Source organism: Emys orbicularis, chromosome 1, assembly GCF_028017835.1.
Source record: "Emys orbicularis isolate rEmyOrb1 chromosome 1, rEmyOrb1.hap1, whole genome shotgun sequence".
In the NCBI taxonomy this organism is placed as follows: domain Eukaryota; kingdom Metazoa; phylum Chordata; order Testudines; family Emydidae; genus Emys; species Emys orbicularis.
This window is the reverse complement of record NC_088683.1, coordinates 18,466,553-18,493,266: the sequence shown is the minus strand read 5'-3', so window position 1 is coordinate 18,493,266 and position 26,714 is coordinate 18,466,553. Positions and strand designations below refer to the sequence as shown.

The following is a 26,714-nucleotide window of genomic DNA, read 5'->3' as shown; positions in this document are numbered from 1 at the left end:
GCCCAGGCTCTAGGACCCTGCGAGGTGCATCTTCAGCCCTGCCAGCTGAAGTCAGGCAGGGGCCAGCTGTGTGTGTCCAACTGCAGTGTAGACATACCAGAAGCACAGCAGAGAATCTTCATCCTCAGTGAAAAGGCACAAAAGCCGGGAGATTCTAATTTACACCTGAGGACCTGATTCTCCTCCCAGACCAGTTTACACTGGTGAAACTGGTGTGACTTCTTTGACATTACTCCTGATTTACCGTGATGCAGGTGAGAGAATCAGGCTGGCCCACTGAAGCTAGACCAATATAAAACTAGTTTGAGAGGCTAATCGGGCTGTTCTGTTACATGGGTGTAAATCAGGAGTGACTTCATTGAAATCAAAGGAGACCCATGTCACTGAGATCCAAATGTGGTCTATAATTTGCCCTTTTGTGCCCTTGAGAGTACCGCTCATACTCCTAGTATAGCTCACATCACTCTGGTTCCATGACCTTCTGCGATCCATATCCGCTTCCCTAGTGGGGGACAATGCGGGCAGTTAAGGATGGAGTTACAAGTCTGGCTTACTCTGTATGCCATGTGGATGCTAAGAAATTGGCCCTGGGTAATAACAAGCCGCAAGCCTGCTCTCTGTAGTGAAGCCAACTCCCATACATGGTTTTGTCCTCTGTGAGGTAGCAGTGAGGACTGAGGAGTGCTCCTGAAGGCTTGGGACCCAGCCTGCTGTAAGTGTCAGCTGGCCAAGAGGCTTCTTCAGGCCTGCAAGGGGGGACACAGGGCCGCAGTTTGTCTCGAGACAAAACTTGCATTGTAAACAAAACAAAACTCAAAGAGGAGGAGACTGAGGCACAGAGAAGAAAGTCTGAGGGAGTAGATCCCATTTCCCTTAACAAAACTAGCACCATCCAGAAACCTTTCTCTTTGCAATCCCATCTTGTATTCTGCATTGGCTTCCTTTTCTCTGGGGCTGAGTACAGTCCCATTCTGAGTAGTCTCTGTTACACACCCTCTTCGTTTCCCAGGCTGGTAGCCGTAGGGAACAGAAATGCCTGGTCACCTGTTGAAATCTTCTTCGATTATTGAGCGAAGATAAAAATAACAAGATTCTATGTCTCCCTTCGCAGCGAGGACAGAGTCATCGAGCATTACAAGAAACTGAGTGGTCAGACAAGAGGCCAAGCGATTGTAAAGTAAGTTGGGAAGGACAATGCTGGGGAGCGACCTTTGTTTGCTAGGATATATTCTACACTGGGCTGTAAATTCTGCGCATAACTGTGTCTCCCGTCTCCTGTCTAGTAACTTCTTTTTGTTAAGCAGATGCTTTTTCAGGAGAACCCCACTCCTCAGCCATGTTATTCTTCTTCTGTTTCATTCTGCAGTTACATGAGCATTGTAGAATCCCTCCCAACATATGGAGTCCATTATTATGCAGTAAAGGTACGTGCCACCGACAAAGGGCATTTACTGAATTAAACTGATGATGGTGACAAAAATTCTGGCCTCTGTTTACACTGCACTTTCCTGAAAGTACTGTTTCACTTCCTTTGTTAAGATAAACTTTGTTTCAACTATTCAGTGACTGTTTGGTAAATACAATTCAGTAGAGGAAAATCCTGTTCTTCAAGATAAAATTCCAGCATCCCCTCCACTAGGGCTGGAGCAATTGACTCCAGCTTGCAGTCTTCTGATTGGATTTCATGCTGGGATTCTCCCTCATTAAATCCCTCCTCCAGGCTCGCTCCGTTTGTTTAGCAATCCGCCACCATGATCTCGCCTCTACCACTTCCAGGCCTGCCCAGCAGTGGAGGTTTTTACAAGTGATAGCAATAACATAAAAAAGGAAGCTAGGTTTGCTCTCCCTGGAGCATTTCCCCCTGTTCATCACCCACGGAGTTTTGATGGCTTCCATCATTATCTGTACTGACCTGCATGGTTTTAGGTACAAGAACATTACTTTCTTGTACATCTGCAAAGTGTCTTGCACACTTAAGATACAACAGAAACAATTTGACAATAAATACCCTAAATATGATCTCCCTGGCCCACCCCACCTGAATTCAATTCAATGCCCTGAATTCAGAGAAAGGCAGCCACAAGTCAGATAGTAGGATTCTGTTGGCTACATCTTGCTGACCTGAAATGGTTTGCCCATCCCTTGTCATAGGGCAGGGTCCCCCAGCCTTCCTGCGCGCCCAGCTAACATTGACTTCAGTGGGTGGAAGTTGCAGGGAATTATTTGGGTTTTGGTGCCCAAACCCTCAAACACTTGCTGCTGTGCATGGTGCTTACTACTGAGGGTTGTTCCAGTGAACTCCTCTCAATTGGTGAGTGTGTGTCAGTTGTCGGCTAGGGAAGTATTACACCGGGTGGCCTTTGGATCGGACCCTAAGGGTATGGCTACACTGCAGCTAGGAGGCATGATTCCCAGCAAGGGTAGACAGATTAGACGCTGCGGCAGTGGTGGCGGCTCCAGCTAGCCACCCGAGCCCAAGCCCGCCTGACCCTCTGAGTCCAAGCTCACGGCTACCCTGTGCCGCAACATCCACGTTGCCATTTTTAGCGTGTCGCATGCGCTGAGCTAATGGGAGTCTGTCTCCCCGTGCTGGGAATCGTACCTCCCAGCTGCAGCGCAGACATACCCAATTCAACAAACACTTACTAGCCCAGAGAAATTCAGTGGGACAGCTCACAGCCAATGGGCTTTGGATCACGCCCTTCATGAGCAACATAGATGTTGCTGCTTCGTATAGTCATTTTCCACCTTGCCGCATCGTTTTTTGATGTTGCTATTTTCCCCCCCTGCCCTTCTCCAGCATCTTGGCAAATTGGAATCGTTTCACTGAGGGTTGCAGTTCACTAAATCTAAACAGAGCTTGTATCAAATATCACTCATTACTCCATAAAATAGTTTTCTGGCACACTCAGATGGAAAGCATTTGAGTCCAAGTCTGTCAGACCTTATCGCTTGGTAGCCATCGGATCCCATTAGCGCTGCATTTTATCGACTGATGTCAGGGTTCCCACGCATAATCCAAGTCAGCTGGGCTATTGGGTTTCACCCCCTCCAATCTCCAAGGCCAGACAGAGCAGTGTTCAGACTGAGACATTTGCAGGAAGGGGGGCAGCGGAGAGGATGAACCATTGCAAGGGGGACCCAAGGAGATCCTTCCATGGGGATGTTTTTAGTAATTTGATGCAATTTGGTGCATTCCATAAGCTATTACATGCCTGAGATAAGAGTGCCAGGGATCTTCTCCGTGTTCATGGGATCTTTGTGATCCAGGGATCCTCTAGCATGGTGCGGGATGATCCCTCTCACACACAGAGAAATCCTTCCCTTGAATATTGGGCCAGGGAGCAGGGGCGCCTGAACAGAGGGGACCAAGGGGCCATAGCCCCACCACTTTTTACCGGCTGTATGGGCGAACAACGAGAGAGAGGAGGCAGAGAGGAGCGAGCAGGGGTGAGGTCTTGGGGGGGAAGAGGCAAGTTGGGGAGGGGTCTTGGGGGGAAGGGCTGGCATGTGGGTGGGGCCTTGGGGAAAGAGGCAGCATTGGGGTGGGGCCTTAGGGGAAGGGGCAGTGCAAGGGTGGGGGCCTGGGGAGAAGGGACAACATGGAGGCGGGGCCTCTGAGGAAGGGGCGATGCGGGGGTGGGGCCAGGGTTTGGGCGCCAGTGGCCCCCGCACTTTGAGGTAGCTTCCGCCACTCCTGCCAGGGAGTGTCTGGAATGTCCCCCTCCCATACAATGCCATTCCCTCTATTTTATCTCCTAGGACAAGCAGGGAATTCCCTGGTGGTTAGGACTTAGCTACAAGGGCATTTTTCAGTACGACTACCACGACAAAGTGAAACCAAGAAAGGTAAGTGTATTCTCTCCCGGGTTGCTCAGAGATGTGCTCACCTCTCGTGTTATGGATTGAGTGGCAGCATAAAAGGCGCTGAACCTTGGCACTGAGTCGTATTACTGATGTATAAGGATAGTGGGGGCGGATATAAGGAGTTTCTCCCAACACTGCCTGAGGGTCTACAGAAAGTTGACATGCAGAACTCGCCCCTACTTTATTGAAGTGCTGTAATGTTGGGAAAATTGAGCACTGTTAAATACTGCAGCTTAAGCTATTGTATTCACCTTGGTTTGGCCCAGTTCCTCCAAAGGCGTAATACGTGGGAACATATGGCCTGATCCTGCAAGCTACTGAGCACCTTCAGCCCTATTGGCTTCACGTGGAGTTGAGGATGCTCAGTAGTTCAGAGGAGTCATCCCTAAGGACCTGATCCGGTGGCGCTTTGGCTCAGGCCATAAACGATCAGAGAAGTAAAGAGAGCTGGAGACATATAAATAAGGGTGAGAGTGGAAGGGGTTGGTGGAGTTTTGGGTTTTGTTTCTCCCCCTCAGGACAAAAAGTATCATGTTTCAGGGCGCAAAATGGCAAATTTAAGGGGGCCGGATTAACTTTGATGAGTGGATATTTTAATGGTTATGGGCCCATATCAATCAGACAATGGTAAAAATGCTTCATCACACACCTGAAGAAAGGGAAGGAAAGCATTCCCACTTGCGCTTTAACTTGTCTGAGAACTCTGCTGTGAAAACCCCCGCAAGTTACGGCATTACCTGCAAGCAGCTTTATTCTAAAGCACAAGCTTGGCCTACATTTTCAAAAGTGACGAGCCAAGCTGGGCACCTCCTCTTTGGGTGCCCGACTTGAGACACCTGAGAGGGGACTGGTTTGGAGTGAAGAGGTGCTCAGCGCTTTCTGAAAATCAGGCCCGAGTGAGGTGTCTCAAATTGGACACCCAAAGCTGGGGGCACCCAAAATGACTAGTCACGTTGATAATTTAGGCAAAGAAATTTTAATAAAATCAGCTTAAACATCCTGGAACTTCTTCGGAAGGAATGTCCTGAGCTCATTCTCCGATATAGACTCCCATTTTCTGGTGTTATGCCCCAGCCTTTATTCCTTAGCAGTGCAACTTGCTCCGCAGACTGGCCCGCAACATCAGCTAACAATATTCGTCCTACCTGGGAAACCAGTGAGATATCAGAAAGCAGCAGATTCTAGCCTGGCTTCCAGGGGGCAATGCACAGCTGAGCTCCCAGAACACTGAATAGCACATTAGCAGATGTAAATGCTTCCTCTAAATTAAGAGCTCTGCGTTTCTTATTGTGTTGTTTCTGTGCCAAATGGCTCTTTCTCGGTCACTCATTTGTCCATGCAGCCTGCTTCAGCAGAATCAACCTTCCTCCTCTTCATGCAAATTAGTTTGTAGGTGGTGATCACATGTAGTTCTTTAGCTATGATAAACTGAAATGTCCACGGTGGAAAACAGAACTCATGCTGCGGAGATCAGAATATACATTGGTTAACCACGGCCTTGTCTCTGTTGGGGGCTTTCACACAGGGAGTGACAACACCACCAAAGATGCACCTATGAACTCCTAGGGCAGATACATTGCACTGGGGTAAATCGTTACTTGCAGGGTAAGCCACATTCATGCAAGTGATGGTTTACAGTGTGTCTACACTAGGGGGTTTGCACTCACACGGCTACATCGATGCCAAAGCCCCAATAGAGACATGTCCTTAGAATCTGCTTCCAAAAGTCAGGGTCAGCCACAGAAACTGCTCCTCCCTGCCGCAGCCTCCTTCCTATGATAGGATTGAAGCAGAAGCAAGGATGATAGGGAGAATCAACCTGAGGAACCCAAGAGAAAGGAGACTAGACCCTGTGCCTCCATTAGAGGCAACAGCGCTGTTCTCTTTGGGAGAGTCAGGCCTTCTTTCTCCCGTGTTTCATCTTCCCTTCTCTCCCTGCTGCTGCTCTGAGCGGTCTTGTCTGCCTGCTCAGCCCCAAAGTAGGTTAGCGCTGGCTACAGCCATGGCCCTCACCCTACTTGCCTCCTGCCCTCTCGTCCCTACTGCAGCAAGCTGGGTCGCACGTACCTCCCAGCCTTTCCTCGGAGCAGTGGCAGTAAGCAAGGAAAACTGGCCGAGAGTTTGGCGTTTGCATTGCTTTTGCTAAGATTGTTGTTTTTACTTTGGCAAATGGGCAGTTTTGTGTGTTGTGTGAAATCCATGATGACCATGACAGTAATACCACCTGACTTAGAAACATGAGGGGGAAGTTCTGTGGCTTGGGGCTGGTCTACACTGAGGGGGGGATCGATCTAAGATACGCAACTTCAGCTATGTGAATAGCGTAGTCGAAGTATCTTAGATCGATTTACCTTGGGTCCTCACGGCGCAGGATCGACGGCCGCGGCTCCCCCGTCGACTCCGCTACCGCCGCTCGCTCCGGTGGAGTTCCAGAGTCGACGGGGAGCGCGTTCGGGGATCGATATATCGCGTCTTAACGAGACGCGATATATCGATCCCCGATAAATCGATCGCTACCCGTCGATACGGCGGGTAGTCTGGACATACCCTTAGTGGGAGTGATCACAAATCTTGGGGGTCTGGAATGGGCAGGCTAGATGATTCCTCAGTGGAGTCTGTCAGACGTAACCCAGGGTTAGGGTGACCAGAGAGCAAGTGTGAAAAATCGGGGGGTAATAGGCACCTATATAAGACAAAGCCCCAAATCGGGACATCTGGTCACCCTACCCAGAGTGTAACCGGCGTAAAGCCTGTCTGAACCAGTGCTGCTGAGTTGCAAAGTGCTTGCAAACCCCATCCACTGGGGGGAATGCAGACAGCTAGTGTTGGCCCTAATATGAGCAGCATGGCAGGAGGAAGGCATGGTGGGCCGAGGATGCATTGTGGATCCCCAAATGCTATTTAAAGCTCTCTTTCCCTGGCACAGTAAAAAGCCCAAGCCAGAAAACTTCTCTGGTTAGAGCAACCCCTGTTGATTCAATGTGGCACAATTTTTGTTCTGCCTAGTTAGGTTTTTACATTGCACCCATCACCATGGCATCTGGGAGTCTCTTGTGGTATCTGTTTCACTTCTCTATGCCAGCAGAAGTTGACTCAAGCTTTCCAAGTGCAGGAGGAGTGGGGGAATCACTTTGTAGAACTTTTTGCAGAGAAGCTGTAAATGTTAAGCAAAGTACGTAGGGAGGGAAGGCTGCAGCTTATGGCTTTTTTGATCTTTCTCATTCAGTTTCTCTGCGATGCCAAGACCAAGAACAAATTGAAAAATTACAATGGAAAAAAAAAAATCTCTCTGGAGAATGCACAGGCAGAAAATTGTGGCGAGGAAGCAGCTGAAACCAAGAAATGTATATTAAATGCATATAAAAACCTCGCTTGTCTTATAAGAGAGATTGTAATGTTTTCCTATTATGTCATCTGAGATAGTTTTCCATGCTTATTGTGTGCGCACGTAGAACCGTAATCCACACTGGCTAGCTGAGCCTATCTCACGAGAGTCCATTAGCATTCAGTCAAACCCAACTTTTTAGTGACTGGCCGAGTAAGTCGGTGATATGTCTATGGAATCCTAACTAGGTTTGTCAGCAGGTCTGATGAGGTCAGAGAGGCGAATTCATGCAGAGGATGATCTCATTTGCACCATTTTAAATCTGGAGTGACTCCATTGACATAATTGGGGTTGCAACAGAGCTCAGTCTCTGGCCCAGAGTATCAGATGGATTGTGGGGGTGCGGGGATATTAAATAGGAACGCAGCTCTTAGTGCATTGTGGAGCTGTATATGACTGTGTGGCTGTGCTTTTAAACCCCTCCTGCTTATGCTTTGAATCACTAGAAACGCCAAGGTGCAGTTAAACTAGCATTCACTCTGAATCGTCTTCCTCCCACCCCGCTCTGTTTTTCTGACTTACATTTGGAGTAAGTAGTTGGCCTGGAGGGTTGGCAATGGGCTGTGCTTCATTTGTAATGAAAGAAGTGCTGGGGCTCAAGCCATGTTTTTATTTTCATAACTGATGTGGCAAGCCCAGAGGTGCCGGGGCTATGAGCTACCAAGCCCAGAAGTGCCGGGGCTATGAGCTACCAAGCCCAGAAGTGCCGGGGCTATGAGCTATCAAGCCCAGAGGTGCTGGGGCTATGAACTGCCAAACCCAGAGGTGCCGGGGCTATAGAATCATAGACTTTAAGGTCAGAAGGGACCATTATGATCATCTAGTCTGACCTCCTGCACAACGCAGGCTACAGAAACTCACCCACCCACTCCTGTATCAAACCTGTGTCTGAGCCATTGAAGTTCTCAAATCATAGCTTAAAGACTTCAAGATGCAGAGAATCTTCCAGCAAGTGACCCGTGCCCCATGCTGCAGAGAAAGGCAAAAACCCCCCAGGGCCTCTGCCAGTCTGCCCTGGAGGAAAATTCCTTCCCGACCCCAAATATGGCGATCAGCTAAACCCTGAGCATGTGGGCAAGACTCACCAGCCAGACACCCAGGAAAGAATTCTCTGTAGTAACTCAGATCCCACCCCATCTAACATCCCATCACAAGCCATAGGGCATATTTACCACTAATAGTCAAAGACCAATCTCATTATACCATCCCCTCCATAAGCTTATCAAGCTTAGTCTTGGGCCTGGTCTACACTAACCCCCCCACTTCGGACTAAGGTACGCAAATTCAGCTACGTTAATAACGTAGCTGAATTCGAAGTACCTTAGTCCGAAGTTACCGCGGTCCAGACGCGGCAGGAAGGCTCCCCCGTCGATGCTGCGTACTCCGCTCGCCGAGCTGGAGTACCAGCGTCGAAGGCGAGCACTTCCGGGATCGATCCGGGGCACTTCCGGGATCGATCCGGGATCGATTTATCGCGTCTTAACCAGACGCGATAAATCGAACTCAGAAAACCGATTGCTTACATCCGGACCCGGATGTAAGTGAAGACGTACCCTTGAAGCCAGATATGTCTTTTGCCCCCACTACTCCCCTTGGAAGGCTGTTCCAGAACTTCACTCCTCTGATGGTTAGAAACCTTCGTCTACCAAGCCCAGAGGTGCCGGGGCTATGAGCTGCCAAGCCCAGAGGTGCCGGGGCTCAGCCCTGCCAAGCCCTGGCACAAATTAAGCACCGGCAGTGCCCAGGAGCTCCAGAACAAGTATGGGTGAGTGATGGGGGGAGGGGACCTAGAGGAGCGAGCCGCGGGTGGGACCTCAGGGGAAGAGGTGGTGCGTGGGCAGGGTCTTTGGAGAAGGGGTTGTGCGAGGGAGGAGCCTTGAGGAGAAGGGGCAGTGCGAGGGCAGGGCTTCGGGGGGGAATGTGCGGCATGGGGGTGGGGGTTCAGGGAGAAGGGGTGGGGCGGGGACTTCGGGGTGGCATGGCATGGGGGCAGGGCCACAATTCGGGTGCCTGTGGTCCCCCCACTTTTAGGGCACTTCCACCACTCCTGGCAATGTCCCAGTTCCCGTGCTCTTCCAATGACATGCTCAAACGCAGATCTGGTCTGCGAGGACTGAAAATCCTTACCTGCTGACTGTTGAGTGATCTGCATGAAATGAATGTGGTGATCTCAGACAGTTCCTGATTGACACGTGTTTACGTCACAAACGCCCCCACTGCTGTTACCCCTAATTGGTACCCTTGTTTGCATTTCCAGCAGAGAGGGCCAGGGCACAACAGATGTGGAAAGTTCATGCCCTTGTCACACCTTAAGGCTGTTCTTCCAGCTCTGGGCTAAGGCAGAGTGCTCTGGGGAAGCTTGCACTTCCAAAACCAATGCTGTACCTGTTCTGTGTGTAAACAGAAGACTTCAGTCTCCAGCGTTGCATGCACCCCTGTCCCTGCTGGTTCATTTCTTGTCACCCATCTTAGGTCCTTTGGCCCCTCCCTCTTCTGAGAGGGCGAGTCTTTCATTGCTTTGATGGGCCCCGCCCAGCATCCCAGGATTTAAATAGGCTGGCACTTTTCCCTGGCATTGAATTCATGATAAAACTAGCAACATATTTTGAGCCAGTTCTTCAGCTGGTATAAATTAGCCTAGCTGTGTTGGAGGCCATGGAGCTACGGTGACTTATACCAGTTATTAGGAAGGGGTTCTTCCTTTTGTGCATTTTTCTGAAGTTGAATAGCAGTTGGAATATGAAGAGCCTGGTAACCGCAGCGCCACTTGGAAACTGTCGTGTGGGTGAGTGGCATTTGTTCAGTTTAGTCAGCTGTATCTCCAGTGTGTTCTAAGAGCTCCGAGCAGCATTTGATCAAGCAAAAGTGGTGTAGCCTGTGGCTGTATGATAATGAATAGTGCGTGCTTGAGTGACTGTAGTAACAACAGGCATGTCTCTGTTGTTCTGGTGAGATGCCTCCACTGTTTTAAGAGTCCAAAGGCATCCTTCAATACAGACATTTTAATAGTTTTAGCAAACAATTAACTCAAAAAAGGCTGGGGAGTGAATGATTAACAAAGTCAGTTGTGTTTCCATACGGCCCAATAACAGACACTGCTAGCTGGAAACAGAATGGCCTTGAAGGAATGACATGTACTTTGTGTTGCTTTGCTCCAGCCAAACAGGAGACAGCACTATTCTGGATTAGCTCGATAGTCTACAGGCAACAAAACATTGGATGTGTCCACTTCTCCTTGCTCCAAAACCTTTCTTCAACCAGAGGGAGTGTAGTTGCGATACAGGCTTTGAAGGATGTTGAGGACATAATAAAAGGTAGAGATGTGGAATATCGCAAAGAAAACTCCCCAAGCCCCAGCTGAGTTTGTAGTGGTACAAAGGTTCTCCTTGTGACAGCCAGAAAAGCGTTTCCAGTTGTGTCTGTTCTCTGAAGTCGAGCAATAAGACATTTTGCTAAAATATTGCCATTTCCTGGCATATGGTATCCACAAAGCTCTATGTATTTTACTGGATTTTCCCCACTGAGGGTCAAATTCTGAGAGTGGTACCAGTGCAAATCCAGAGTAACTGCAACAGACTTATTCTACATTTACACGAGTGTAACTGAGAACAGAATTTGGTCCCTAGTGCCTAGCAGCATATAGCAAATGTGAAATCAGTAGTTCTGAGTGTCACAAAATAGTCAAGTCTGGCCAGTGTCCTAAGAGAGAAATAGCCTGTGTACTGAGAGTATGATCTTAGTAATTAATAAATAGACTTTGTTTAGAAGGAGCAACCTTGCTGTGTGATCTCACTTGGCCTTATCTGAACAGCAAGGGGCAGAGTGAACTTCCCTAGATCCAGAGGGAAAATGGGGTATTAACAGACGTGGAACAACAGCCTAATTAAGAGCTCTTTTACTGCAGAACAAATAAAGATCCTCTTTGCTTTAGGGCATAAAGAAGCATTGTCAAGTTGGTAGGTTCATTGACTAAGTGGTAAAACTTGAGTTTCCTGTGGTGAAGGAATGACAGACCCTCAAAATAAACAAACACAAAGTGTAAAATACTGCTAACAGTATACAAAATACTGAATGGTATGCGGAAGGCAGGTCAGGCGCTTCTGTTCACCCTGTGTCAAAATACAAGAATTAGGGGACAGTCAATGGAACTGAAAGGTGGCAAATATTAAATAGATACAATAAAACACTGTTTCACTCAATGTCTGATTAGACTGTAAAAACAAAAACAATGAGGAGTACTAGTGGCATGCCCAAATAAATTTGTTAGTCTCTAAGGTGCCACTAGTACTCCTGGTTGTTTTTGTTTTTGCTGATACAGACTAACACGGCTATCACTCTGAAACCTGATTAAACTGTGGAACTTATTGCCACATGATACAGAATCACAGAAATATAGGGCTGGAAGGGACCCGAAGAGGTCATCTCATCCATGTCACTGAGGCCAAGAACTAAGCAAGATTGAATAGAGAATTAGATATTTATATGGATTAAAGAACATCCATATTTACCATAATGAATATAGAAAGAATAAACAAGAATTTGGGAAGGGATGTAAACTCTCATGCTTCAACCTCTAGCTCTTGAAGGTCAGGAGGAAATTTCTCTGGAGACAGGCTATCTTATACCTTCAAGGGTATGGGATTTGCAAAATGCTCCACTCTGTATAGGGACAGGTCTACTCTACGGGGCTAAATCGACCTAAGTTACACAACTCTCCCATTGACTTACCTTTTACTTCTCATTTCAGTGGAGTACCAGCGTTGACAGGAAAGTGATTGGTAGTTGATTTAGCGGGTCTTCACTAGACCCGCTAAATCAACCCTGGTGGATCGATCGCTGCGCGTCGATCCCCCAGTAAGTGGAGACAAGCCCTAATATTGCAGTTAGGTACTTTTCCTCCAAAGCATCCAACACTGCCTGCTTCTCAGAGAGACAGGATACTGGCCGCAGTGGGTAATTGGTCTGTTCTTGGAATAGCAGTGTTTTTTCTGATCATTGCAAACATCTTTGTATTACAAGAAGGAATTAAAATTTTCCAGTGTACCAGTGATGGAGGGTGGGAGGGACATGTTCATTAAATATGGCTTTGAAAGGCTAGCAAAGTCTCAGTGGCATTACTCTAGTAAATTATTCATTGCGCTTAACTCTCTATTAAGGGCTACCTGCTGACTTCTGGTGCTTAGATGTGCTTATTTCTTTTCCCATTGCTGAACCTTTATGCTTTTTGGTGGTAGCATGGTCTGACTTTCAAGCTATGGCAGGTTTTGCCTAGTAAAATGCACCAGATTTTTCGTTGCTTGTTTTAATTTTGAAAACATTCAGTGTTGGAGAGAGGAGACAGACCAGGTGTAAAGCCAGGTTTTCCTGGCAATGTTGTTCTTTTTATCCTTTTGGTGTATCCCAGACCCACCCTCTTCAACAAATTAAACTTCCACCTACATTTTGGGGTGTGTGAGAAGATCCCTCTGGGTTAGTGTCATTTGAATGGCAGCCAGAGAGTCATTGGCTGCCCTTGTTTAGTTCAGTTATGAGCAGCCAGGTCAGAATAATTCCTGGCATGACCTCTTCAATTTAGGCTGGAAATCTCCTGAGAATGGGTTTTTGTCTGGAGAGACCCAGGACTTTCTTCTTCTGGTCTGGCCAGAAATTCCATGAGAACAGCTGTTCAAAAAGCAAAGCCAACCTTTCAGCCTTGTGACAAGGTTCCGCTCATGTTTAGTTTGAGTGGTAGGTAGAGCTTGGCCCCTCTTTTAGGGTTTGTCTGGATTAGGAAAAGAAGTTGAGCGTAGGTCAGGATTAGTTAATGTGTTAATGGATTGGTCACCCGAGTCTTTCACGTTGATTAGCTAAAAAAATTAACCCTAGGCTCCTCCCACCAGCTAAATCAAGGTTAAGTGTGTTAATCTCTGTCTAGCCTAGGGAAAAGGTCTCTAAAATGTGTCTGCTAACCCCAGCCTAACCAGAGCCACTTGGCCTAGCCTAGACAAATGCACAGCCAGATCATCCAGAACATGAATAGATCCTAAAGCTGCTCAGAGTCTGGGGCGTATTGCTAGAGCACTGGGGAAGCTGGCGTTGGCAGCTGTATTGTGCCCCTGATCTGTGCATAAATGGTCTCCAGGGATTCAGTCTCCAGAGATGTTAATATAACATCTTCCAGGAGTTCAGCATTCACGCAGAGCAGAGCATTGCTGTCCTATGATGCTCTGAACCAGTGAAGCACTTAACTACATGGTTAACTTTAGCACATGAGCAATCCCATTGAAGTAAACGGGAATACTCACATGCTTACATGCTTTGCTGGATCCAGGTCTTAAAGGGTAGCCATATATACAAATGCAGTAGCCACGTCATAAAGGATTCTGTGGTGCATAGTATCAACCTCAGTAAGATACAGATGAAAAGCACTTTGACAACAAATTGGGCATCAGAGCCTTGGAGTTAGAGTGGAGACATGGGGTAGGATTTCCTCCATAGGCATTCGTGGTTTGGCACTAAAGCCGAGTGGATTCCCTGTGAGCCCCTCCTCTACCCGAAACACAGGCCTACAACTCCCCATGGCCTGATTTTCAGAGCTACAGCCTCTAGTATTCCCAAGAGAGGTCTCCCCGCCAACTACTCACCAGGCCTGACCCTACTAACCAGGCCTGACCCTGCTTAGCCTTTGAAATCAGAGGTGATCAGGCATGTTCAGGGTGGGATGGCCATAGAGCAGGGGTGGGCAAACTACAGCCCGCGGGCCGGCCACCAAGCTTCTGGCCCGGGAGGCTAGCCCCCGGCCCCTCCTCTGCTGTCCCCCCTCCCCCACAGCCTCAGCTCGCTCGCTCTGCCGCCGGCGCAATGCTCTGGGCGGTGAGGCTGTGAGCTCCTGGGGCAGCGCAGCTGCAGAGCCTGGCCTGACCCGGTGCTTTGTGCTGCATGGTGGCGGTGGCAGTGTGGCCCAGCTCCAGCCGGGTGGCGCAGCTGTAGCGCTGCCAGCCAACGGTGCTCCAGGCAGCGCGGTAAGGGGGCAGGGAGCGGGGGGGTTGGATAGAGGGCAGGGGAGTTCGGGGTGGTGGTCAGGGGACGGGGGTGTGGATGGTGGTCGGGGGGAAACGGGGTTGAATGGGGGTAGGGGTCCCGGGGGGCAGTCAGGAAGGAGGGGGGGGTTGAATGGGGCTGGCAGGGACTCCGGGGGCAGTCAGGGGACAGGGAAAAGGGGTGGTTGGATGGGGCAGGGGTCCCAGGGGGGGCCGTCAGGAATGAGAGGAGGGGTTGGATGGGGCGGCGTGGGTCCGGGGGCAGTCAGGGAACAGGGAGAGGGGATATGTGGATGGGGCAGGGGTCCCAGAGGGGCCGTCAGGGAACAGGGGGGGTTGGATGGGGCAGGAGTCCCGTGGGGGGGCATATATGAGGTGGAGGCTGGGCCACAACCCCCTCCCCTAACCGGCCCTCCATACAATTTACAAAACCCGATGCGGCCCTCAGGCCAAAAAGTTTGCCCACCCCTGCCATAGAGCATGCTCTGAAGCCAGTGGGAGTTGTGGGTGCTTAGCAGCTCTGAAAAGGAGACCCCTAATGCATAGTCATGTCAGGGTTTGGGGAGGGGAGTTCAAGTGGCAAGGAGAGAGTTTCAGTGCAGGAATAAGCTGTTTTTTGGTTTAAGAGGTTTAAAAGAAGAGGAGAAATATAGATATAAGGCTCAGGGAAAAGAGTGATCTCTCTAATCATTCCTGTCTAACCAGGACCATCACTGTCACATCAAGAGACTTATTATTTATTGGTGTCTTGGTAGCACGTAGAGCCTTCATTGGGGAGCAGAGCCCCATTGTGCTAGACACTGTGGCCCAGATCCTCGCAAGTATTTAGGTGCCAAACTCTCATTGACTTCACTGGAGCCAGGATTTCACCCATTAATTTTTAAGGCCAGAAGTGACCCTATTGATAACCTCTGCTCTGACCTCCTGCACAAGGTAGGCCATAAAATTTCACCCAGGGATTCCTGCAGTGGGAGGAATTACACTTCTGCATCACGGTTTTTAAAAGCTCTTTAGAAGACATTGAAGCTTTCAGCTAGACTCGAGTGAGTGGTGCAGAAGTAGCTGGAGTGGATCCCTGGCATTAGGCAGTTGGTTTTGGCAGTCAGTGCATTTGGGGGCATTATCGCTCCCCGCAAGTGCTGTGATTTCAGACAGTGATTTTAACTCCCTGAGAATGAAGTGGCGTTTCCCAGCCGGTGGGAAGTTCTATCCATGTGTTTACTGGGTATGACAGCATTGCCATCCACACTCCACCGCAGTTAATAGATGCTACAGCAAAACAATTAATACTGTGAGAGCACAGTGTCTTCCATCAAAGCATCACAACACACTTTACAAATGTGAAGTCCAGATTCTCTGCTGTGCTCAGGGTTAAGGCGCTGTCAGGGAACTCCTGATTCATCGTCTAGTCTTGGGCTCATGGGGAAGCAATCGGGGGACTGCTCTAAACTGCGTCAGCTGACTGCTTCCTTCGGAACCATAATCCGTCTGGGGATTGCCAGAGTGTGTGGTGCTCCACATAAGAGTCCTGCCACGCCAACACACACCCTCTACTGGGGCCTGCAGGGAGGGAGGCATAGGAGCCAGATGATGTCTCTACACCTGCTGGGACCTCCCCCTGCAGGGACATGGGGGAGTCCCGGGCTGGGGGCTTTCAGGAGGTTTCCTCTCCCATTGTGGCACAAAGGAAGCCGAGCAGGGCAAGCATTCAGCCCTAACTAATCCAGCCTCATGACAGTCCTGGGAAGGAGGCATTCTCCACAGTATGCAGATGAGGAATCAGAAGCACAAAGGGCCAGATTTTCAGAACACCGGATGCACAATTGCATGCACAGCAACTATAACTGTGTGTGTGTGTGTGTGCAATTATGCTGCATGCACTGTCATGATGAATTGTGTGGACATGTTCAGCAGACTCACACGCTGTCTGTCATACCATGTGGGCCCAAACTCCTGAAAGCTTGGCTCTTAGTGTTTCACTCAAGGCCACACAGGAAGTGTGTGGAAGAGCCAAGAATTGAACCCCTGTTTTTTCGCCCCATCCTGTGCTTTAGCCACAAAACCCATCCTTCCTTCTGTATCGTGAGCGCCCAGCATTCTCTTCATGCGGTAAAGCCAGCCTGCCACTCCTGAGTCATTCAAAACGCCCTTGGATTCGCCCCGGATTGGGCCCATAGTCAAGTGATTCGCTCAGACTCAGAATGCTGAAATGGATGCAGATGGCTGGGCCTCTTCTCCACCAGGCTCAACTTAATTAGGGAGTAGCCCAAGCCACAAATGTTCTCACAAAAGGGGCTGGAGACTGAAAGGCTCTGACTGCAGCTCTTTGTTGCGAGTCACAAACATCTGGTGCCTGGCCAGTTAGACTGCTCCTCGGAACAATTTCCGATGAGAAAAATCTCCTAGTTTGCACCTGAACGCTCCACGGCGTGCTGCGCAACATTGAAATCCCTCTCCCGGCTCCTTTTCCAAGCTGCCAACTTTTGCAGAAAAGCATTGTACCATTTCCGACACCAGCTTCTTACCAGAACCACCCCCCGCACCTCTGAGCGTGGACCGGTTCATAAGGCACTAGCCAGTTTCAAAGTGCACATGCTGCCTGATGTGAATGTATTATTGCCATGCAAATACTTCTTAAAGGTTAACATCATTTACAGGCAGTCTTGCACATTCAGGCTGATTGCTTTGTTTCAGCTTGTCTTGGAGCAGTGGGCCAGAGGTCACAATGTGTGTCAGAGGTTACTAGGATAAATAATGGTGGGAGAGGGTTGTTTTGGTTTGGATTTTGGGGGGGGAGGTTATTGTTTTCTTTTGTTTTCGGGGGGTGTTTTTTAGTAGCCGCTTTTCTTTCTGTCTCTTTTAACCACGTAATTGCAGCTGTGCTGAAAAGCCAGACTTGGTGAACCTCCTTCAGGATCCATTGGAAGACTAGATGATCTCATTACATTCAGTGCTCACCAAAAATTGTTCCCATCTGAAAGCAGCTGAGTGCTGTGCGAGGTGAAACGGGCTGGTGACCTCAGCATAGTTCCCAGTGGACATGTGTCTATATCAGAGAAACCACTGCCACAATTACCACTAATTGGCACCCTTGCAGGCAGTCTCAAGAGTGATGCCTGTGGTTCAATGGGCATTGAAATTGATCTGTCCTCTCACATTTCAGAATGACCCTCTTCCCGAGCTATATTGGTGGGGTGTCACTGCCTCAATCCCAGCAGTACCTCGTTTATGGATAGATGCAGGTTTTCAGTCTCCGGGGCTGTCAGTTTCACAAGCCTGCTAAATATACTATGGGCCCAATCCAACTTCCACAGATGTCAATGGGAGTCTTTTCAATGCCTTCAATGAATATTGGATCTGAGCCTATAAATAACTGAGTTAAAGGCTGAACCAAATTCTGTCATAGTGTAAAACCAGGCAAACACATAACTGAAGTCAGTGCACCCACTTATGCTTGGCCCAAAAATCATATTGAGGAAAAGAAATAGTCCTGCCTGTTATCATTGGATTTCTGCATGATTATGTTAAGCACATGGTCAGTTTCTTACTGTGTCGCCTTCCCCTGTGAAGATTTAAACAGCAGCATGATAAATGGCTCTTGATGGGTTAAAGCTATGCTCTCCATTAAAAGGTCAGGCTAATGACACCCTGTGCATATGTCACTGAATAACCAATATCGATTTGAAACAATAATAAACTGAGGAACAAGTGAAGGAAACATCTTGGTTACATTACATTGGGTCCAGTTGAAGAAAGAAATTAGACATAGTTTCTCCTGTTGGGTATGTGATCAGCCAACAGGAAAGTTCTGAGGATTAAGATTTTTGTATATTGCATTCCCTATCGGAAGGGTGAAACCTCTCAGATCAACGCTGAGTGGGAGGTGGCTGAATAGCATCTAGGAATTTAAAGGAGTCATAGCAATGGAAAAATATGTACAAGTTCAGGAAATGAGCATCTTACACAAAGAAAAAGACTCTAAAAATCAGATTGTAGCATCACTTTCATCCTCTTCCTCCTAAGGACCTGGCCTCGTCTCTTTCTGTGCACAGCCAAAAGGAAGCAGAGAAAATAGAAACACAGTGCCATGATTCGGCGTGGTACAGGTTAGACTTAATCACAGGAGAGGTATAGTGCAATATCGCTGTAGCAAATGGACTCGTGCCCCATTGCTTGAGCTGTTCAATAATGCACTGGAAAAAGCATCAAGGGAATAGGTGGTAGGGAACAGTTCTGCACTGGTCAAGGGGAATGGACTGGATGATTTAATCGGATGCACATTTCTATCTCTAGCCAGGTTGGCTCTGTGACTGTATATGAACAGACTTAGAGAGCAGTTGCTGACAGACACTCAGATGAGGCTTTAAAGTCCCATTTGCACTGAGGGAAGGATCTGTTGTTTATCCACATAAGTCAACAGTGGGAGAAACACTGGAAAGCTGTGAGCTTCTGCTTATCCAGGTATTGATGTGTCCCTCTGTGAGTGCCTCCCAAACATTTACTAATGTATCCTCTCCCCTGCCCTGTGAGAATGGGTACTTGGGTAGGGTTACTATATCCCCATTTTACAGATAGACAACTGGAAGCACAGAGAGACTGAGGGAAATTTTCCAAGGCACAAATGGCTGACTACCATTGGTGACTTTGGAAATCTGCCTCTTACGTGACTTGACTGAGGTCACATAAGAAGCCCTTGGCAGAGTGGGGCATTGAACTCGGATCATCTGACTCCCAGTGCTTTCACCACAAGGCTATCTTTCCCCTCTGCCTAAGGTCATGGATGCTTCCATGCACCCATGTTATTTCTGGGTTATTTTAACGAGAGGAAAATGTCTCAGAAGTGGCAAGTTCATTTCTGTGTAGAGATTAATTTTTCCACCTGGGAAACAAATTAGCTCCATAATGATAATGTTGCACTGCTGGGGTTTGTTTTTGGGGTTGTTTTTTTATTATTTTGCCAGCCTCAGCTGGATCACGGGGACAACTGCAGAATGCAGTGTAGCTAAGCAGCGTTTGCTGCACTGAAAGCGAGACAAGTCCCCAGCAGCTATTCCAGGCATCTGGAGTTTTATCTGGAGAGGGTGATTGTCTGCCAAGGGGTCAGGAGGTGCTGGCGTGTGTTCTCCACCCTCCACCTCCTTCTCTACACCCACCGCATTAAAAAAAAATCTCTTGGTTGGAAACTTTCACAACACAAACATCTGGTGGGTTTTGAATTCCAGCACCACCGCAGTAGCGACAGGGGAGAATACTTGTATCTATGCTGTAGATAGCTTTAGTTTTTAGATCTCCACTCCCCTCCTCCTCCATGGCTGATCAATCAATGAAGATCAAAGCACATCTTCCGTTTAACTGAAACCTGAGTTATCTTTGTAACTTCGATATTGAGGGGTGGGTGGTTTTGCTTTATCTCAAAGTAACAAGCTACTGCTTCTTCCTTAAGATAGGAATTCAGCTGAAGCTGCTTTTATTACGAGCATTTGCTTAGACAGGGTGGGATCTGGTGCTTCTGTTCAGCGGCAGATACATAACCATTGCAGGGCTTGCAGCCTTGCAATTTGTCCATGATGAATTGGCGACAGAGAGGAAGGAATCCAAGATACCCATTCATGTTGCGGGTGATTGCTGCCTTTTCTCAATCAAACGGGAGAAAGAGTGTTGTTTAGTGGCTGGAACAGGTAGCCCGAGTGTCCAGAACTCGGTTTTATTCTTGGTGCTGTCACTGACTCAGTATGTGACCTCGGGCAAGTCAATGAACCTCTCTGTAAGATGGTTGTAATAATCTTGATCAGAGGATGCCTTGGAAACATCATGACATTTGCAGCCATTGTATTGTTCTTTCTGCTGTATGTTCTGTCCTTCTCTTCTGTCTTTTGTCTGTCTTGTCCATGTAGATTGTAAGCTCTTTAGGGGTAGGGCCTCTGTCATTCTGTGTTTGTACAGTGCCTAGCACAATGGGGACTACCATATAGGGTGACCAGCTGTCTTGATTTTATAGGGAAACTTCCTGATATTTGGGGCTCTGTCTTATATAGGCATCAATTATCCCCCACCCCCTGTCCTGCTATCTGGTCACCCTACTACCATAATAAACATAAACAATAAATTGTGAGGCTTAGTTCATGTTTGTAAAAGCTGGGAGTTAATCCCAGATGAAAGCTCATCATTAAATACAAGCTCATCTCTAAATCTTCAGCTGGTGACTTCAGTCGAGGCAATTTACATTAGCTGGGGATCTGGCCCACAAAATATCACCTGGGCTCCTTTAAATCTCTTCCCTGTGAGAGCATGTCAAGCTGAAGTGCTGCATGCTATGCTACAAGGCATGCCAAATGCACATTCTTTGCAGATGAAAGGAAAGGCCTCCTGCTTTTCTTTTGGTGGCTTTTGTGGGTTTATATCTTATTTAGCCGTGTTAAAAAGAGAGAGAGAGAGAGAGAGAGGAATTCTGCAGAGCCAGTTGGGATGGGTTGATGCTGAAGGAATTTAGCTCCTCGACACAGATTCCTTCTTTGCTCTCCGTGTTGTGCTTTCCCCTCCAGAGCCGAGAGCCCCTCCCTGGCCATGCCCTAGGATTGTAACTGCTTTCGCTCCAGTGGGGAGGGGGGGAAGGAAGCGGGGTGGTAGGAGCCATGCGGCTGCCCCGGCCTTTCCCTCCCGCCGAGCATGTGGCTAAAACTTTGCTGGCACGTAGCCGCTCCAAGAGCGAGGGCCCTTGGCTTCTTTGTCTGCAGCCCCGCAGCGAGCCCAGCCTACGCTGCCAGCTCGAGTTGCCTGCCCTGCCTTAGGGTCACAGCCGCCTCCGCCCTGCGCAGAGAGGCTGGTTAAGCGGCTCCAAGCCCCGAGCCGGGGGCGAGCGCGCAGTAGCGGGCAGGAAGGGCTCTCCCGGGGGGCTGAGCGCCGGCCCGTTTCAGCACTGGGAGCGGGAGGACGCGCAGTTCAGCACTACTCGCCGCTGGCTGCTGCTTACTCCCGAGACAGCGCGGGGTGAGGGTTGTGCAAAGCGAACAAAGGGGGGGGGGCTGGTTTGTTTCTTGGGGGGGGGGGCAGGGAAACCCGCACCCACGCAGCGCCCTGCCTGGCTACAGATTTCTGCTTGGCGCCTGTCGGAGCGAGCCGAGAAAGCAGCGGAGGGGCTGCCGGCTGGCTACCGCGCCGCTGCAATGTGCTCTGCGTTTCACCCGAGTCCTTTTCCCGGCAGATCTTCCAATGGAGGCAGCTAGAGAACCTGTACTTCCGCGAGAAGAAGTTTTCCGTGGAAGTTCACGACCCACGCAGGTAAGCCATCCAGCCTTCCCGAGGCGGGTTTCCACGCGTGCTGGGTGTAATCCGGAGTCGTGCCCGTTCGCACGGGAGGGTGCGAGGGGAGCGGCTCGTTCTATTTGTGTAATGGCCAGCAACGGTTCTAGGGGGGATTGAGTGAAATCCAGTCTGGGCCGCAGAGCTCTGTGCGGGGTCGGTTGTGGCGGTGAATGTCAGTGGATGTGATTTTTACGGCTGGTGATTGCTGTCAGTTTCCAGCATGTGCTTCGCGTGTAGGGCGATCGTTTACCCGTACGGGCTGTTTTTTTCTTTTCTTCTAACCTGCTGCTGAGCTAACACCCTCTTGCAAATTGCTCGCGAAAGTTAGCTATCTGCAGATCTCATTCCTGAATGAGTGATGTACCCTCACTGCTTGCTGACTGTACCTTGATTCATCCCCCTTATACCCCCGCATTGGGGATATTGCAGACTGTATGTGTTATGTACTATCCAATATCAAAATACTAACATCCCCCTATAGGCTGTATGTTACCCCGATGACTAATAACTGAAGTTTCAACACTCTGTATCATCTATTTTTAAACATTTTCTAATAAAATTTTAAATCTTCCTTTGAGAATCTTCCTGGCAGTACATGTGCTAATGTGAGGTTCTTAGCTAGAGGATCTCGGTGTACTTACACTTCAGAGACTGAGGGGCATATTCAGGACTGGAGTACCCCAGTGTGACTCCGGAGTAATTCACTGAAGGGAATGCAGGTAGAAGTGAGAGCTGGATTTAAGGGCACGTCTTCACTACCCGCCGGATCGGCGGGTAGCAATCGGTCTATCGGGGATCGACTTACCGCGTCTAGTGAAGACGCGATAAAATCGATCCCTGATGGCTCTACCGTCGACTCCGGAAATCCACCGCGGCAAGAGGCGGTAGCGGAGTCGACGGCGGCGCGGCAGCGGTCGACTTGCCGCCGTCCTCACAGCCAGGTAAGTCGACCTAAAATACGCCACTTCAGCTACGCTATTCACGTAGCTGAAGTTGCGTATCTTAGGTCGACCCCCCGCTGTAGTGTAGACCTAGCCTAAGCCTGTTTTCCTTAATGAGATACGTTTCTTCGTTGCTTACTCTAATTTGGGAGACGGCTTGCAAGTTAAGATGACTGTAACACTTTTCATCACTCTGGGTCAGAGTCTGCCCCACGTTAAACCTGATCCAAAACCCATTGAAATTAGCGGAAAGGTTCCCGTTGTGTGTAGCACATGACTCCACAAGTAGCCCCCATTCAAATCAGCTTGCAAAGCAACCTATTACTCAGCAAGAGGCAGGGTAGAAGAATCTGGTCCTGTCTTTCCAGCTCAGATTTATTTTAGGTGCTGTCCTGTAACATGTTTTGCAACTCCTTAGCCTGCAGTCCTAGTTCATGTTACAACAAAGATCACTGTCTGTTGTGCCACCTTCGTGGTTTGGGGGCGGTCACAGTTAAGGGCAACTGCACCTGTATTCCACCTCCATGGTCCACCAAGGGCACCCACTTTCAGGCTCCCAGCTATTAACTCTCTTGGGCAGAGACCCATGTCTCTCCCTCCTGACCAGGGGTTTTTCCAGGCTGCATAGTTCCTACACTGTGGTATTCCCAGCAAGCCAGACTGCCTAACCAGGCCAGTGTCTGTGCTTCACTTTCTCTTTGAATGCTATGAACAGCATGATTGTTACCACCAGGGCAGGCTCTAACTTTTTTGCCGCCCCAGGCAAAAAAGAAGAGCGCCGCCCCGCCGTAACACAACACTCCCCAGCGCCGGGCCGGGCCGCCAACCCCCCCACCCCCAGCGCTGCGCCGAGCCACCGAAACCCCCGCCCTCCCCCCCCCAAGCGCCGGGTCGCCCAAAACCCCTGGAGCGCCGGGCTGCTCAAACCCCCAAGCGCTGCGCCGGGCCACCGAACCCCCCCGAGCGCCTCGCCGGGCCGCCCAAACCCTCGGAGCGCCGCGCCGGGTGGGCCAACCCCCCCCCCCCCCGAGCGCCACGCCGGGCCGCCCAAACCCCCGCCCCCCCGAGAGCCTCACCGGGCCGCCCAAACCCCGGAGCGCCGCGCCGGCCAAACCCCCCCCCCCAGTGCCGGGCGGGGCCGGGCCGCCCAAACCCCTGAGCGCCGCTCCGGGCCGGGCCGCGCCGCCCAAACACCCCCCCCCCCCCCCAGCGACACGCCACCGAAACAAACAAAAAAAACCCTCGAGCACCGCCCCGCAAACAAAAACAAAAACACCGCGAGCGCCCCCCGCCACCCCAACCTTATAAGGTTCCGCCCCAAGCACGTGCTTGGTCGGCTGGTGCCTGGAGCCGGCCCTGGTTACCACCCAGCCCTTTCTAAGCAAACACATTGATTCTTAAGATGAAAGTACACCTCTTCGCGACCCAATATAACATGAATTCGGATATAATGCGGTAAAGCAGTGGTTGGGATGGGGCGGGGCTGCGCACTCCAGCAGATCAAAGCAAGTTCGATATAACGCGGTTTCACCTATAACGCGGTAAGATTTTTTGGCTCCCGAGGACAGCGTTATATCGGGGTAGAGGTGTATTACAGAGAAAACACAAAAACCAATAGAAGTTCCTGTATGCATGCCTGCTAAATGCTGACCAGAGGTCACCTGGCAGTCTTATGGGGACTCAGTAGGCCAAAGCCTCCCGACCCTTCCCAGGATTGGGGCTCCCCCCTTGGACAGAAGGTCCTGTCCGTTTGCTGGATCACAACACAGGCCCTGAGTCAGTTTCAACTCAGGTTGTTTATCCAAAATTCCTTTCTTTGGCTGTTGTTCACAACCTCTGTGAAATTGCTTAATCACCCCCCAGACTGTTCTCAATTCCTGGAGGAGCTGTTGTCACCCTCCCCCATTGAGTGATGTACAATCCCTGGCTCACAATGCTACATAAGCAATACAGTGAGATCTCCCAAAGATTTTGCAGGAAAGTGCCGTATCTGTCACCTGGGATAATAATGGTTCCAGATCAGAGGCAACCGGCTCTTAGCTAGAGGTGTGGGCAGCTCTGGTGTATTTCTCTTAGGGCTACTCTACATACAGTTTTTGTGCCAAAGTGTATCTGTACAGCCACCCACCCTTATAAAGGGGCTTAGAGCAATGTGGCTTATTTCTGTACATTCGTTAAAGCAGTACAAAAACTGTGTGTAAACCAGACTGTCCTGTCCCATTGGTCCTGTTCCTGGCCCCAGTTCAGCTAGGTACTTAAGCACATACCTAACTTTAGGTGCATGGGTAGTGCCATTGAAGCCAACAGAGCTATGAATGTGTTTAAAGTTAGGCACATGCTTAGGTACCCTGCTGAATCAGGAGCACTACATTCCCTTACCCAGTCAGACACTTGGTCAGCAGTGAGTCCTGCGGAAGCCCGGCCATACCACAAACCAATCAAAGACCCACAGACACTCTAGACCCTAATGCAGAATGTGTCATTTAAGTTGGGACTAATCAGAGTTACTAAAAGAACAATCCAGAAAGGAAGGCAAGTAGTTATGAGACGTGAAGACAATATTAAATTTGCAACTCAATAGCATGCAGGAAAATATGGTCACCCATTATATTTGTGCACAGTCGAACCGCTCCTATCCCAAACTGCTGGCAATCTGAATTTATGTGGTTTGGATCCCTGACATGGAAAACCTCCCCATTCTTTTCCCTGTAACCTTTATTGAATTGCATAAATGCCATGTACTATATTCCATGTGAACTAGGCACTATATTGTGCAAATGATTTTTACTCTGTTAATTTTTCACTGTGTAGAATAGAAGCATGTTGAATATAAAAGCCAGACAGCACATATTTAATTCTAATGCCTTGTATCAAACTGCTGCTTCTAGTGTAAAACAGTAGCTCACATTGCACTGTCAGCTGGGAGTCCTGGATCCCGAAGGAACATATTTCAGATTCTAGTCTCCTGGCCGAGGGAGTGGGGTGGGGTGGACTTTTTCATGCTAAATTTCGTAGTCTGTGGGGGTGGGGACATGGCCAGAACAGTGCACTCTCAGCATTCCTTTTGAGTCAATCCAAACCAGAGTCTGAGTCAGTTTACCCACGCTCACAAGCAGCATAGTAAGGAAGGAGGGGTGTGTGTGGGTGGGTGAGTGGTTAATGCACAAGGCTGGAAGTCAGAAGGCATGAGTAGTCCTTGCTCTGCAAATGACCTCCTCCTTTGGGCAAGTCATTTAACTGGGTCTCAGGCTATGTCTACACTACCACAGTAAGTCAACCTCAGTTACTCCACTCCAGCTATGTGAATAACGTAGCTGAAGTCGATGTAGCTTAGGTCGATTTACTGCAGTGTCTACACTGCGCTGGGTCAACGGGAGACACTCCCTCATCAACTTAACTTATTCTTCTCATTCAGGATGGAGAACCAGAGTCGACGGGAGAGCGATCTATGGTCGATTTGGCAGGTCTTCACCAGACCCGCTAAATCGACCCCTTGTGCGAAGATCCGGCTGTAGTGTAGACATAGCCTCAGTTTCCTCATCTGTTGATTGGGGCTAATAAGACTTATTGGGGAAGAAGAGAAGCATTGAAAGGGTTCATTCATTCATAATTGTAGAGTGCTTTGAGATCCTTGGATGAAAGTCACTACAGAAATGTAAACTGTTATTCTCTACAGTAAGAGGAGGAAGAGATTAGGGGACTCATCTGAGGAAGACATTTCCAAGAGGTCAAAGCAAATAATTAAATCTGACCTCAATAGAACTACTCAGTGCTTAGAGTTAGGCACATGCTTAAGTACCTTGCTGACCTGGGCCCTGGATATATAAGGGGCTCAATTCACCAGTACGCTGTGACTGCTTTGCATTACTAGACCAGCACAAAGCCTCCGGCATGTGCCAGTGTGTCTGGGCCAAGGTGCTTAAATATAAAGCTACTAACAATAGAGGAGGGGCTCTCAACTCTGGATGTTTCAACTCCCAGGGAATCATGAACTGGTGGGAGAAGTTTGTGACCACCCTGCTAAGTGGGAGGGCATTTCCAGCTAGCTCCTGGTTCTGTGCAGGGGGGAGGGGGGAAGCGGTGGCAGTATGGAAAAGGCAGAGAACACTGGAATATAGGATAACACCGAAACATGATACCAACAGTCACAGCCTTTCACCTGGCTCCTGGATCATGCTGTTTCTCAGCCCTCTGAGTCTT

At 49.2% G+C, this 26,714-nt stretch overlaps 1 protein-coding gene across 1 annotated transcript in view; it reads left to right on the top strand.

Moving 5' to 3' along the window:
• The window catches only part of FRMD4A (FERM domain containing 4A), a 290,131-nt gene that overhangs the window by 221,984 nt on the left and 41,433 nt on the right, over window positions 1-26,714 (top strand). The window contains exons 9-12 of the mRNA XM_065413790.1: window positions 1,112-1,177; window positions 1,367-1,424; window positions 3,763-3,849; window positions 21,473-21,549. Of these exons, the coding sequence (XP_065269862.1) occupies window positions 1,112-1,177; window positions 1,367-1,424; window positions 3,763-3,849; window positions 21,473-21,549 (288 nt within the window). The remainder of the gene's footprint in view (window positions 1-1,111; window positions 1,178-1,366; window positions 1,425-3,762; window positions 3,850-21,472; window positions 21,550-26,714) is intronic.